This window comes from Tauraco erythrolophus, chromosome 6, assembly GCF_009769465.1.
Source record: "Tauraco erythrolophus isolate bTauEry1 chromosome 6, bTauEry1.pri, whole genome shotgun sequence".
NCBI classification, from domain to species: Eukaryota; Metazoa; Chordata; class Aves; order Musophagiformes; family Musophagidae; genus Tauraco; species Tauraco erythrolophus.
Window position 1 is genome coordinate 70,991,520 of NC_141470.1, and position 14,037 is coordinate 71,005,556.

The 14,037-nt window shown below is 45.8% G+C and overlaps 1 protein-coding gene across 2 annotated transcripts in view; it reads left to right on the plus strand.

The window, feature by feature from the left end:
- MAP4K5 (mitogen-activated protein kinase kinase kinase kinase 5) overlaps window positions 1–14,037 on the plus strand; it is a 78,037-nt gene that overhangs the window by 23,796 nt on the left and 40,204 nt on the right. For both annotated transcript variants that reach the window (XM_086614171.1, XM_086614172.1), the window contains exon 2: window positions 3,375–3,432. In XM_086614171.1, coding sequence (XP_086470297.1) covers window positions 3,375–3,432 — 58 coding nt within the window. The remainder of the gene's footprint in view (window positions 1–3,374; window positions 3,433–14,037) is intronic.

Below are 14,037 nucleotides of genomic sequence, written 5' to 3' on the forward strand. Positions count from 1 at the left end.
CCACATTGCTGATGGGGATGTGGGCTCCAGAGCAGGAGGAAGCTGTGCACACCCTGAGCTTTGTCTTTTAGCCTTTGGTGTCAAGATGATTAACTTGGGTGACTTCTTTGTGTATTGAAGGAATCAAGGCCAGCAGAATTAAAGGCAATAAGAAATGTAACAGTTTTTGTCTTTCATTAGGCTGAAATATTAGAAATATTAGAATTCAGAAGAGATCATCGAAGTTCATGATCTGTATGTCATCTTTATGTGATAAATGCATAGAAATGATAACTTGCTGTGTCAATAGTAGCTCATGAGACACTGAACAGCAGCTATACTTGTTTATTGGTGGGTCTGGATTACTTGGTGTGCAGAGGAGAACAGCTCTTCTGGTTGGTTTCAACTAGTTTTGAATTAAGACTTGAAATACTGAGGAAATTTCAGGGGATGGGAAGAAGGCAGATGTTTTGCTGTTGGGCTTTAAAAACTTAAAAGATGACTAGGAGAACCATAATTTCTTAGGTTTACTTCAATTTCTTCCCTCCAGTGAAGAAGTATATCAATAAGACAAATTGACAGATTATTGACTAATTCTTCACATCAGGGAAATTATGGAAAACTTATATTTTTGTCAAATATAATTTGTAGTAAAATTTCAGGTTTGATTCACAAAGCCCGCAATGTTGATGTAGTGCATTCCTGTCTGTGACTTCTTGATACACAAACCTTTTTTAAAAAAGCAGGACGACACAAACTGTTGTCCCCCATAGGAAACGAGTTGAGAATTTGTTTAACTAACGTGTCTCAGAATGATTTGAGGAATCCTTATTTGACAGTTTTCATATCTAGGTGTGTACCATGGAGAACCAGTTTTTAGCCCTCGCCTTCTTACATTTTTAGTGATGTGCAAGATAACAGTAATTCATTATTGAAGTTTTCAGCTGGCGGAAGGGTGTGGAAGAGACAAGTTTAAAAACCAAGAATGACAACAGAGAGAGATGTGTGTGCCTGTGTAAAGCTGGTGCAATCTGAGATGAAGGAACAAAAGCCATCAGTCACATTTGCAGGAGGCGATGTCTCTTGGGAAGCCGTTTGGGTAATTTGCTTCATGATCGAGACAACCGTCTCGACGGAAGATCTAGTACGGTTCCTGTAGCTGTGAGCATCCAAACAAGGATATTGAGGATCAGGGAATACTCAGCATTTTTGCCTTCGGTGCTGGCACGATAGGAGTTAAGTAGCATGTGTGGTCCTGGTGTCGTCAACTCGAGAACGTGTTCGATTGGGAGATTAAACTGCAGGACCAGAAAACCGGTCTTGGGGCGAGTGGCTTGGATAACTCGGTATGTTCAATCCATAAATACCAACCCGGTGGAGAGCTTTCCATTCCAGCAGACAAAGCTGAGTGGTTGAATCCCCAAATAGTCCGTGTCCAGGCTATAGATTATACGCAAAAACTTAATGGTCATGCTGGATAGCAGCAGGACACAGTTTGGTGAAGCTCTATGGCCTGTTGTGTGTGAGAGCTGAGAGCCAGTAATTGCAGTGATCTCCTCTGGCCTGAACCTTCGCGTCCCTGCCAAGCGGTCTGCGTACCAAAGACCTTTGGCAGGCTACATCCATTCCTTCAGGCTTCAGTGCAACAGTAGCAGTGGCAGTTATTGCTCATATGGAAAAGGAATATCTGTAAGGAATACGGTCGTCTTTTTACTTCAGAAATGAAGCCGATCTTCTGGAAACGGTGCAATCTCCTTTATCCGAGCAGCTTAGCTGCTTGTGGACAGAAGCATGGATAGTGGAGGTTCCCTGGCTTCACCAAGGCAGTGTGTGCTTGGTCTCTTATGGGAACATGTGTTTCATAATGGTGTTGTTAGGTGTAACAGGACCAAAGAAGTCCTAATCCTTTGTCCATGCTTGTATACGTTTTCCTTTTGGATGTTGAAGGGTACTCATGATTTTGCTGTGGTCTAAAAAGCATCTCTGGTAGGAAAGTACTTTTAAGAAGTGGTAAGGTTTCCTTTGTGGTTAGCAGATAACTATCTGTTTCTGTGTTCAGTGATTTGGTCTGTTGGCTTCAGATGTTTGGTGCTTTTGTACAGTTGTTCAGGTTCTCTTTGACTTCACTTGAGTCGTATTTGTGTCCTTGGCATGCATTTTGACACCCATCTCTTGGCTGAGCACTGAAGGACTTGGAAAGGCCAATTATTGCTGTTGTTGTGGTTTGTTTGTGGTTTTTTTTTTTTTCTCCCTGGCTGGAAAGCCTTTCCCGATTTGGAAGCTTGACTAAGTGTTGACAAAACTGAGGGGTTCATCTTTCAAGTTCTTGCTTTACCTGTTGTTAAATTAAGATGACATCTTGTTAATAGGCAAGAGAAGAGCATTTTGTTCTGCAGTGACTTTCCTCAGTTCAGTCAACAGGAGCCAATTTGCTTTGCATCGTCATCTAAAGCAGCTGCCCAAATTGATTTCACTTAAGGCAGTTTTCTCTTGATTTTCTATAATCTGCCTCTTAACTGGATTTCGTATGTTCAGAAGACTCTACGTGTTTGTTAGGGTGAGAATGAAACAGATGGGTTCAGACTCCTGTAACCGTTGGACGATCAGCAAAAGGGGAATGCCTAATTGGATCAGGTTGAGTGTCAAAAATAATGTAGCTTAGCTCTGGTGATGGTGCCCGAGTGATTTGGAGCTCGTTTTGCTAGAGTTAACGGCGTTAATGAAATCCCCTCTTAAAACTTTCTATATCTGATGTTCATGTAATGTTTTCCTCCAGTACTGATTTCTGGGTGTGAAGTCTACACCGTACCTGGAGAGCACAGTTCTGTACAGGCTTAAGTGGAGCTCCCTATCCTGTCTTCTTCTCGAGCGGTCACGGGGACCGCTCGCCTCTGCCAGGAGCTGCTGGAAGGAGTTTGTTTGCAGAGTTCAAGTTCGCAGAGAGCCGCGACTCATCCGCGCTGCGTGCGCCCCTCCAGCTATACCGGTTCCAGTTTCAGAGCACGCTGAGGTTTAGCACCATGAGATGGGTGGTTGAGCACTGCACGCTCCCACGCTTGGTGTTGTAGCACTTTTGTACCACCCCAGCGAGCACGGATGGCGTCAACGTCTCCGTTTCAACAACTCTTAAAAACGGTGGGTTAGAGGCACGAGCTCTCGTTTGCTGGCAGAGAGCTGGGGTTTTTTAACGTCTCGAAGGGAGCTGCCAGTAACACTTCACAACTCTAACTAGGTTGATGCTCTGCTCGTACCAAAACCAGATAATCCTCACCCAGGTTGCTCTCAGCTGTGCTATGTTTGTAACACGTGACATCATAGCATATCTTTTCACGGTTCGTAAGACTGCGTGAGATGCCTTTGCAGTGTAATTAAATATGTCTCAACTCTTATTTCAGGCTAGAAATCTTCATACTGGAGAGCTGGCTGCTGTGAAAATAATCAAGTTAGAGCCTGGTAAGTTTTACATTCTTTTCTGTATTTTTGAATTGCATTTTCATTTTTTCCATATGTTTATTTTCACGTGGCTGTGAAACTCCAGACAAAAGAAATGTGTTGGGTTTTTTTTTTTGTCCTTTCAGCAGTTAGATGACAGGAAACACTGCAGGATGTACCATTACTTTTGGCCATGTCTTGCTCGCGATTTCCTTGTTTGTTCTTATCTGCCTTATCAATTGTTGCAAAAAAAAGATGTTGCAGAGTGTTGTTAGTACAAAGGGAAGATTAAGGGCAGATGGTGAATTGTGAGCTCTGAGACAGCGGGGAGCTGGTAGGCTGTATGGGTTGAAAGGGGGAAGGGACCAGGCAATGATGCTATTACCCACCGAAGGTGCACCAGCAAAAACAGAGCCCTGTGCTTTTTCACGTGTCCTCTTTTTTCCTAACCTGTGCTGAGGGAAGAGGATGGCTCGTGCTATTGTTTTCCCATGCATTTTCTGCCTCTCCTCCTAAAAGCAGGGGATGCAGGAGAAGTTCACTTGCTGCCCAGGAGATTTGCTGAACTGAAGCCTCATCTGAGTCCTGCATAGAGAGCTGAAATCAGAAATTGTGTCCTGAGTGGAAATGAGGAGAGGAGCTTTTTATCTCCGTGGTCATAACTCAGTGCCACCTGAGGATCAAAGAAGTAATCTCTCGTTATTTGGTTGCTGGCATACCTTTCCAATCCCTCCTTAGCATAGTCCTCTTCTGGGGCTCTTTGCCACGTTGTTGTCTCTGGTTGTTGTTGCCTGAGCTGCTGTGCTGTGTCTGTTCAGGGTCCTGGTTCCCTGGAGCAGGCTCTCCTCCTGTGGGTGTCTGCTTGCCCAGTGCTCGTGGACTGACACCTGTAGCCTATGAAGCAATTAAGGGACAATTAAGAAAGTAATAGGATTTATGGAGACACGATGAGATAGCTTCCATGACTGGGGTGCTGCAGGGAATACATACAGACTCTTTAGGCAGGAAAAATTGAGGAAAGACTGGAAAGACACATGAGGTAGGAGAGACTGGCAGAACTGAATGGTTTTTGGTCTGGGGACAAGAAGGCTGAGGAGGGATCTAACTACCATCATCCACAGTGAGGAACTGGAGGAGCTGGAACCAGACTCGTCAGGAGTGCCCATTGGAGGGGTGACACAGCGGGCGCAGGCTGCACCAAAGAAGAGCCCAGCTGGACATGGGGCAGGTTCTTCATGAGGAGGGTGTTTGCGCTCTGGGGCAGGGCCCAGGGAGGTGGTGGGATTTCCATCCTTGAAGATTTTCTGAAGTTCTGGGTGAGGCCTTGAGCAACATGACCTGACGCTGCAGTTAGTCCCACTTGGAGCAGGAGGCTGAACCAGAGACCTCTGGAGGTCCCTGCCACCCCGTCTTCTGTGATTTGAGATTTTGATGACCAGCTCTGAAACGTCTTCAGTCCCTGAACACCAGCATCTATTCATGACTGTATGGCTTAAAAGACTGATTTCTGATGGGGAGCTCACAGTGTCAGGACGTTGCTAGCAAGTGAGGCGGATGTGCTGTCTGTCTTCCTCTTCGTCACTTGGTTCTGTTCAGTCTCTTGGATTGAGAGGTGTCATGGGTTCTTAACCACGAAGGGTTTGCTAACGTCTGTAGGTCCTTGACAAGCAGAAAGACTGCCCCCTCTTCTCCTGATCTCTCCAAATGTGCATCTCTCAGGAACTGAGCCCTGAGGGATGGCTCTGTCCATCCTGCTCTTGTATTTTGTAGTTCCTCCAGCTTTCTGTTAAATCCGGGCTAGCAGAACTTTTCGAATTCTGTGATGCTTATGCGAGATATCTGACCAGCTCCTCTCCCAACGAGGACTCTATGACCAGGGCTATACATAGTGATCAGAGAGTCAGTCTTAGAAACCAGATATTTTACAATTTTTATTTTAGCCATATGAATAAAGGTTCAGAGAAGTCTGTTTTTAAATGACAGTATGTTCATTTTTCCTGAAAGTTTAGTGTTGCCCAGCTGACTTGTAGGCTAGCTGATTTTTTCTGAATTCTCTGTTACCCTTGAATAATAATTTTCAAACCTTAGACAGGAGGATCAGTTCTTAAAGCATGTGCCTCACCCCATATTTCTTGGTTGTGAAATCCCAGATCAAAACTTTGAGGGAAGAGTGATAATGTCTTAAAAAACAGTTGTTTTTTTTTTATCTTCCAAAAAATCCGTAATGTTTGTTAAGATAACAGCCTTGCATGGAATCTCTCTATTATTGTTTTTGCTATTTCAGCTGCTTGGAAATGGTCAAGCAACTATGCATCAATTTGGGTTAACTCGCCAAAGTAGTTTTTACCAAAATGAAAATAAAGTGTGGGGGAAAAGGACTGGGAACATTTCTAAAATGGAGTGCTTTGGTGGCTTCAGCCCACCCCTTGTTTTCTTCCTCTCGAGCTAGATTATCAGGGAGACTGAAGGGCTGGTTATAAAAGGAGAGGAAGACAGTAGGAGTCCCCATCCATCGCGTGGTTAGAGAATACAGAGGAAGCGTAATTCAGGTCGATCTCTGTCTTATTTACAACACAGACCAGCAGTTGCATCTCCCTCCTCATGGGATGCTGGTTTCCTTACTGACCTGTAAGGCATTCCAAGGTAGTTTTAAAGATTCCTGCTGAAACTTTTAATATACTTGTAGTATAAATTAAACTGAATCGATTTAGACAGCATATGAGAGTGACTCTGTTGCCTAGTGTTCAGGGTGACGGTCTCTTTTGTAAAGTGATCATGGAAAAATTAATTTGGGGTTTCCCACATCCAAGAAAAGTATGTTATCCTCTGAACTGCTTGATGTAAGATTTCCCATGAGCCTAGCTATTTGTTTCAAAGTGATTTTTTCTATTTTTTTTCAAACGGTTACAAGTTCCTGAAATCCGAACATTTTTTTTCAGTTGGAAAAATTTGAAAAATTCCAGTCAGTAAATGAAAAGAAAGGCTCAGCTTGATTTTTATTTTTCCTAGCTTTTCTTTTCCTTCTTGAAGTTTCCACTGAAGTGTACCAGTGCAGGTAAACAAGCAAAGAGCAGCCAGACCGTGCTGGTGGTGCCTCTGTTGCAGCTCTCATCTTCTAGAGTCAGCAAGGTCTTCTGCAAGTCCATCTTTGTGCACACAACACAGTTCAGATGTCAGCAGCTGTGGCTCAGTCCCCGTTCCATAAACATCCTGAATTTCTGAACCTACCTACTCAACACCGGAATTAACAGTCATGTGGCCTAGAAGAGTGGTGGTCAGTGGGCAAAACCTCAGGCTTAACCTTAACTCCCAGCAGCGTGGCCTCTGCAAGCCATTTCGACTCTTTCAGTGGTCCTTTCAATCCTCAGTGGTTTCATGTCGTTAGGTGGTAACCTCCTTGGGGCAGAACTACCTGTTGCCCTCTGATTATTCGATGCGGTGAACAGCGAGGGCTTTTCCTCTTGTTTGGAGATTGCTTTTGTGAACTGAAAGGCAACACACAGCAACGGGCAGGACAGTTCTCCTGGCTTTGCATGCGTCATCCTGTCCCCATCCTACTGCGCCCCGTGTACCAGGGTGTGTTTTAGGAGAAAGCAGAGGAGGGGACTGAGCTGGCAGAGGGTTTGGAGGCGGCGGGTGCAGCGAGCGGATGGCAGGCTCCGAGCAACAAGGAAATGTGGTTTTCTCTGCAAGATCTCATGGTATTAAGTTGTGTTTACATAGGTGCCAAAAGCGACTGTACGAATTTGAGAGAAAACTACACAAAAGACTATTAAATACAAAGATCCCATCTATGACCGAATGTTTTTTCCGAGCCATAAATCTGTGGAGGTTAGGAGGGTGTTTGGGGGAAGCGTCCCTGCGTGGTCTGTTTTTAAATGTTTCCTTGGCATCCTCTGTTGCAGACGGGATGCAGGACTGAGGGGCCCTGTGCCTGACTCGCTGCAGGGTTAATTTTTAATTCTGTTTGGTTCTGTGATCCGCTTCACGGTGCAGCCAAAGAGATTTTTTTGAAGGCTGAAGGTAGGAGAAGCGTGGGGAGGCTCAGGGGAGAAGCTAAAACCACTTCCTTCGGGTGACTGTGACTTCTAACCTTTCCTTAGCAAACCAGGATGGTTTTATGTACATGGATTGCAGTGATAAGACTAATTAGGCAAAGTCAGATGCAGTGGGAACCGCAGCGGGGATCCCTCCGCCCCTGCTCGGCAGCGTGCGAAACGCTGTGGCCGGTGTTCGGGGCAGAGCGAACCGCCGCCGGGTTTATCTCCCGGCAGGGCTCCATGGGGCAGAGCAGTGCTGTCATGACACAAAAAGGACGGTACTAACCTGTTGTTAATGCAGTGAGAGGCTTCCTCGAGTGTTGACGTCGCTGCAGCTGATCCAGATGAAGTAGGTTTGGTTTTGTTGTGAATTGGAAGAAGTGGTTTGACAGGCTGAGAGAGTTGGGGCTGTTCAGCCTGGAGAAGAGAAGGCTCCGGGGTGATCTTATTGCAGCCTTCCAGTACTTAAAGGGGGCCTACAGGAAAGCTGGAGAGGGACATTTTCCAAGGACATGTAGTGACAGGACAAGGGGCAATGGCTTTAAACTGAAAGAGGGCAGATTTAGATTGGATATAAGGAATAAATTTTTCACTCTGAGGGCAGTGAGGCACTGGCACAGGTTGCCCAGAGAAGCTGTGGCTGCCCCATCCCTGGAAGTGTTCAAGGCCAGGTTGGATGAGGCTTTGAGCAACCTGGTGTAGTGGAGGGTGTCCCTGCCCATGGCAGGGGGGTTGGAACTGGATGATCTTTGAGGTCCGTTCCAACCCAAGCCATTCTATGATTCTGTGATTGGAAAACTGAACTGAAGCAGGGGCCGAATCCTCTGCTGTTAGAGCTGAGGGAAGAACAGGAGCCGTCGGAGGCTGAGCAGCCCCTACCTTTGCTTGGTCCTGCTTGGGCACTGCAGTGGAACATGCAAGACTCTGGCCCAAAGTCACCACCACTAAGAAATCCATTTTAATTAGCACCAATGACCATCTCTTATGTGTTTCATTATGTTGTTGGTCTGACTTGCCAGAGGGAAGCGATTTCTTCTAGGGTTTTTTGGGTGTGGTGGTTGTTTTTTTTAATACATCTTCTTCTAAATGTTACCAACCTGATCTCCATCCATCACATGTACACCCACAGCCCCTTGGCAGAGATCTTGTTGGGCGTTTGTTTTGTTTTTTAAGGAGGGTTCACAGTGTTTGTTTACTTGTTTATTTATTTTAAGTTCTCTGGGATGCTTGTTGCCTCTGCAGGATGCCTGGACTGTAGCAGCTTACTGTCTTTGCAGGAAGACAAAGCTGTTCAAAATCTTCTGGATTTAAAAAATAAAAAATAATCATCAACTGCTCCCTCCTTCAGTGTTCTGACTAACTTTAAGGGTTTTGAATAGCTTTGTAGGACTGTACTTGCAGAGCACCATCAATTCCTGGACCAAGCCGGAGTCAGAAGCTGTTGCAGCTAGCTGGGTGATCCCCTGGGGAGGGCAACCCCTTTGAGCACCAGCACAAGCTCCTGTCAGACCACATGGCACCACTAGGGAAAAATTGGTAATAAGTTTCATGAGTTAGTCACCAGAGAAATAGTCCTGTGAGTTATATACAGCATCTTCTGGAGAGGAGGAGGAGGTGGCTCATAAATGGGAATTAATTAGCAGATGGAAAAAGAAGAGCTCCAAACTCAACACTTGATTAATACATAGATGGGGGAATTGGGAGCAGAAGACAAGAGACTCTGAAGCAAAGAGTGCCCCAGAGGAGGTGAGGAATGCATTGAGTTAAAGCTGCAAGAAGCGGCACGCAGTAAGATGGCAGTGTTTTGGGAGACCTAGCAGAACTGCTGACATGGCGGGTGGGGATGAATTGTGGTTTGTTCGTGTTATTCCCTCGTCCACTGCAGGTAGCGAGTGACTTGGAAGGCAAAGAGACCCCAACTTGCAGCTGAGACCCCGACATGAATACCTGTTTTATTTCATCTGCTGTTACCTTCCTTTGTCTCTTCTCCAGACAAAGGAAATAAACTCTCTACTTTGAAGATTACTGTCATTAATTTGTTTGAAATTTTGGGCAGTACGCTAGATCTGCTACCACAGTTACTTAAGCTGTGCTGCTAGAATCAAAATAGACAGTGTTTTTCACTTTTTTTTTTTGGCATAGACTTTGGAGAGCATTAGGCAAAAGTATTATGGCACGCTAATGACATTTCCCAGCATTCACTGAGTACAAATGCTTCAAATAATTTGGGAGCCAATTCTATTTCAGAAACTAATCCAACTGTACTCAGCAGCGTGGAAGCCAAAACCATCTGAAGCACTAAAGCCACGACTTTCTATGGGTTTAGCAGATGAATCGAGAGGGGAGTCGATACAAAGAGGTCACTATTTGCCAGTGTAGTTTTCTGCCACAGAACTTTCTCCCTGGGAAAGTGTAATAAAATATTTTAAAATATACTAATGTCCATTGTAAATGCTGCTGTAATGATAAATAGTGCCCTCCGAGACACTGACACTCAGAGGGCTGGGGGTGATCTGTCGTGCTCTGTACCTTTTGCAGGATTATGGAAGAATCTCATTGCTGGTTTTAGTTGGGTCCCGTGTTTGTGTTTTCCATCTGAGGTACCTGTAAAGGCCAGAAGTAGCCAGTTACCTGTTTCAGGTTGGATCTTAAACTGGAGGTAGACCTGTTCAAGGGATTGTGTATGAGGGAAAAGAGTCATCCAAAGGTGTGTAGTACTGTGCTCAGTTCACAGGTGGAGGTTGCTATTCCACGTAGGAACACAGCCGTGGGGCTGAGTCAGGCTGCGATGGGCGTCCATCCTCTCTGGACCACAACTGCGGCGCAGGGGGGCTGCACTGCCAGACCGGGGCGTTTTTGGGACCGAAGAAGGGTGCTGTGACAACGCAGCCTTATTCTCTGTACAGTAATTTTCCTAGAGATGCTCTGAGCTATGGAGAAGAACAAGCCTGAGGCTTATTTAAACTAAACTTGCAGGGGTTGAACCGTTGTTGGTTGTGCCTGCGGTTGAAAAACACAAAAATAACTTTGCAGTTCTGCTTACACCTTCACCACCTTGTAGTGAGTAACCTGGTTGGGCTTGGGATCGTGTCCTTTGTGCGCAACAGTTGAAGTAGACACAGACTTTATGCACTAAGTAGCAGCTGGTCAGGCACTACCAGAAGCCCTCGATTCCAATTCCTGTGCTCCTTTGCTGGCTGTCACCTCCCGTGGCATCGGACTGGCATCGCCATAACCCCAGGGAACACCGACACCGTTTTCTTCAGAGAGGTGGGTGTGCAGCTCATTATCAGCTGTTGCATCTGTCTAGGAGTTGCCCAGAGCTGCATCCCTGAATTTCTAAGTGCGCCAGAGCCGTTAAAGCCTGGACATCGCCTGCTTGTGCCGTGCCATGTTCTGCGTGGTACTGCCACGGACTGGCACAGCTGCTCAGCCTGCCTTTGGAGCGTACACAAAGCAAAACAGAGACTGCGTGGTCTTCCGATGTAGAGTGCCTAGCATTTTAATTATATTTGACTTCTTGAAATCTGGTCTGATTTTATTTTGCATACCTATAGTGAGTTTATAAACTGCTCTTGTTCTTCCAGAAATATATGCATCCAGAGTGGGTGAGCTCATGTTTCCATGTGTGTTAAACTTTCGGTTACAACACAGAGTTTCTTGGATGAAGAAGGTCAGCAGAAGGTGTTGTGGTGGAGGAAGGAGGTATTATGAGTAGGACAGAAGCTGAAAGATCACACATTTTAGTTGGAAGGTAATGCAGAGTGTGACACTTGGGATGAAGGCAGGTTGCAAAGGGGTGAATCAGGAGGACACATCATTTGATAAAATACATCAAGAAAAATAGCAATAGTGAGATGGCAGTGGTGAGAAGGGAGAGTAAAGATGGGGTCATGAAAGACTGAGATGTACAAAAGTAAGTAGATAAGGCAAGGAGCGAGGAAAAGAGATGAAAGCGTTAAGGAATAGGAACACAGATTATATGTTGCTGTGGCCGCTCATAAATAGGATCCAAACAGGGCAGAAGAGAACATACATGGGGAAATAATTTCTGACTGTTAGACCAGTCACTCCAAACCCTGTGTGTTGCTTACTGCAGAGCTCGTGCTGCTGTGGCAGCGCGTCGCCATCAGTAATATTTTATATCAGTGGAGAGATAATCGGTACCATCAGTGGTTAGCAGTTGGCAGCTAGATGCCTGACAGTAAAATTTGCTGGTGGAAACATCATTGTTTCCAAGTAGCTTTTTCCTGCTTGGAATCAAGTTTCTGAGCTTCAAGTTTGGGGAATTTAAATTCTTTCTGTCAGACTGCAGGTTTTCTTGAATCCTGAGAAAAGAGGTATGGATAGAACAGCTCAGATGCTTGAGTGTGGTTTAAATTATTCCCATTCTTAAAGATGTGAAACTTTCAAAGGATTATTCTCAGTTTAAAAAATGGTTGGTAAAGAGCAATGTGGGTCTGCAGGGTGGTGAAGAAAGCAGTTTTGTTGTGTCGTAGCTATGGGATGGGATGCTGCAGTAATGCCTTGCTCCCTCTCCCAAAAATATTTTGGGGCTGTTGTTCAGACATATGGCAGGTCAGGCTATCTAAACAGGATTGGAAAATGTCTCAGGAGTTAAACTTAATAAGGATAGAGGTGAAAGGCTGGCAGCAAGCTCCGATCTAAGCGAAAGCCTGTGTTGTGGGAAAGCCATCCCTTTCATCAGCAGAGATTGATCCCTCCCTAGGTTCAGGGAAGTGGTTTGGAGTGAGTGAGTGAGAACTGGGGAGCATGGGCATGTCTGGAAGTCAACACAGAGGAGCCGATGACCTGTGGATATCGCTTGGCTGAGGAGTTTGTAAACTGGGGCGAATGGTTTCTGCAAAGTTGTCACTCCTGTGGGGCTCGCTTTCCTTGTCCTGCAACTCAGGTTGTTGGAATAAAAAACATTTGAGGAGTGGTCCCGGCAGAGGCGATAGCTGCTTCTGCTAACTCAGGAGACAGATGTCTTGTCATTGTACGAACACAGTGAGAGCGTCCGTGCCCAGCGGCGATCGCGCGACCCTGCTCTTCACCCTTTAGCGCCCTGTGCAGCAGTGTCCACCCAGTCCTGTTGCTAAACGACATCTCACTTCTAAATAACAAATGTTAATTAAGTCTGCAAAGCATCTGCAGTCGAGCTCCCCGGAGAGGCTTGGAGGGTAGGCTTTGGAGGGCACTTCACACCTCCTCCAGGCAGCCTGACGTGTCCGTCTAGTGCGCAGGGGTCCGTGAGATCTGCGTGTCGAGGGCGCTAGCTCGGGCAGGGGCACTGGCAGGCTGGCTGGCACCTTAACGATCCAGCCTCTTAATAAGTGCTTCTGTCCCACCCTTTGGTGACACCGTGCACATCTCCAAATGCCGTCAGTTCCCTCCTCCCAGTTGTGTGCGAGCCCTGGACGCTGCCTGCCCATCCCTCCCTGTTCCCGCACAGCATCAGCCCTGTGATGCAGCACTGAAGTAATGCAGAATAAACCAATTTAAAACAGGAACTATGAATTTCTCCCCTGAGGAGCTTTTTGGACAATAAAGAGATTCACAGCTGACCCAGGAGGAGTTGTGACAAGTGGCTCTGGGTCTTTGCAGCATGGGACCACTCAAAGCAGTCAGTGGAGCACGTGAAAAGATGGCCAGGAATAAACTTGCTTAAAAACTGTGAAAGTCAGATGTGCTCAGAAGACCTAATAGCTCTGTGTGAGAGGCACCAGAGCCATCGGAGCCTTCCCATGCTGCAGAGGAGGGTAAGTGGATCCAGGATACAGATGCTCTCCATCTAGGACAACTTGGTAGGACATCTATACATGCCAGTTCCACGTAGGTGAGAAGTAGTGTCTGCAAGTAGAAAAATTCACTGCTGTTAATGGGCCGTCAATTTTCTCATTGATCCTCCCGTTTAAATATGGATTTATCATTAATTTACTTTGCTTTGCTTCTGAATGGGATCTGATTGCAGCACATGGTGATACGGCTGCAAGTTCCAGCAGTCTCCTCCCTGCCAGCTGTGCCGGAGAACAAGCAGCTGGTTGTGCCAAGCAGAGCAGCCTGGACCGCGGGCTGTGATGGGAGGAGAATATTCCATTGTCATGCTCCATTGTGTCTTGCTGCAGAGGTAAAATTACGTAATAGTAGCAAAGTGCAGTGACTCACCACGCCGCTCGCGTGATTTACGGCAGCTCCCTGAACGGTGCTTTTTGCTCAGCGCGCCGCATAACCCATAATTGCAAACATGTGAGTAGACAAAAAGTACATTTTTCCGATTCCGTGTTGTCGAGCGTCAAGCGATCTCCGATGACTAAACCAGATGAAAATCTCGCCGTACGGATATATTGTCACCTTTGATCTCGTTCTTTTTATCTTGCTGTCTCCCTCTCGATAAAGTATTTTCTACAAATTCTTTGTCTTACTGTCGTCTTTTTTTTTTTCCAAGCTATCCAAGGATATTTAATTTTTGCCCTATTCCAGTGTCTCTTGCCAAGATTAATACTCCAGCTGCCTGGAAACTCTGAATTCCTTTGTTTCGAATTCATTCTTGTCATCTTTGAACGACTATACATCTTCTCTCCTA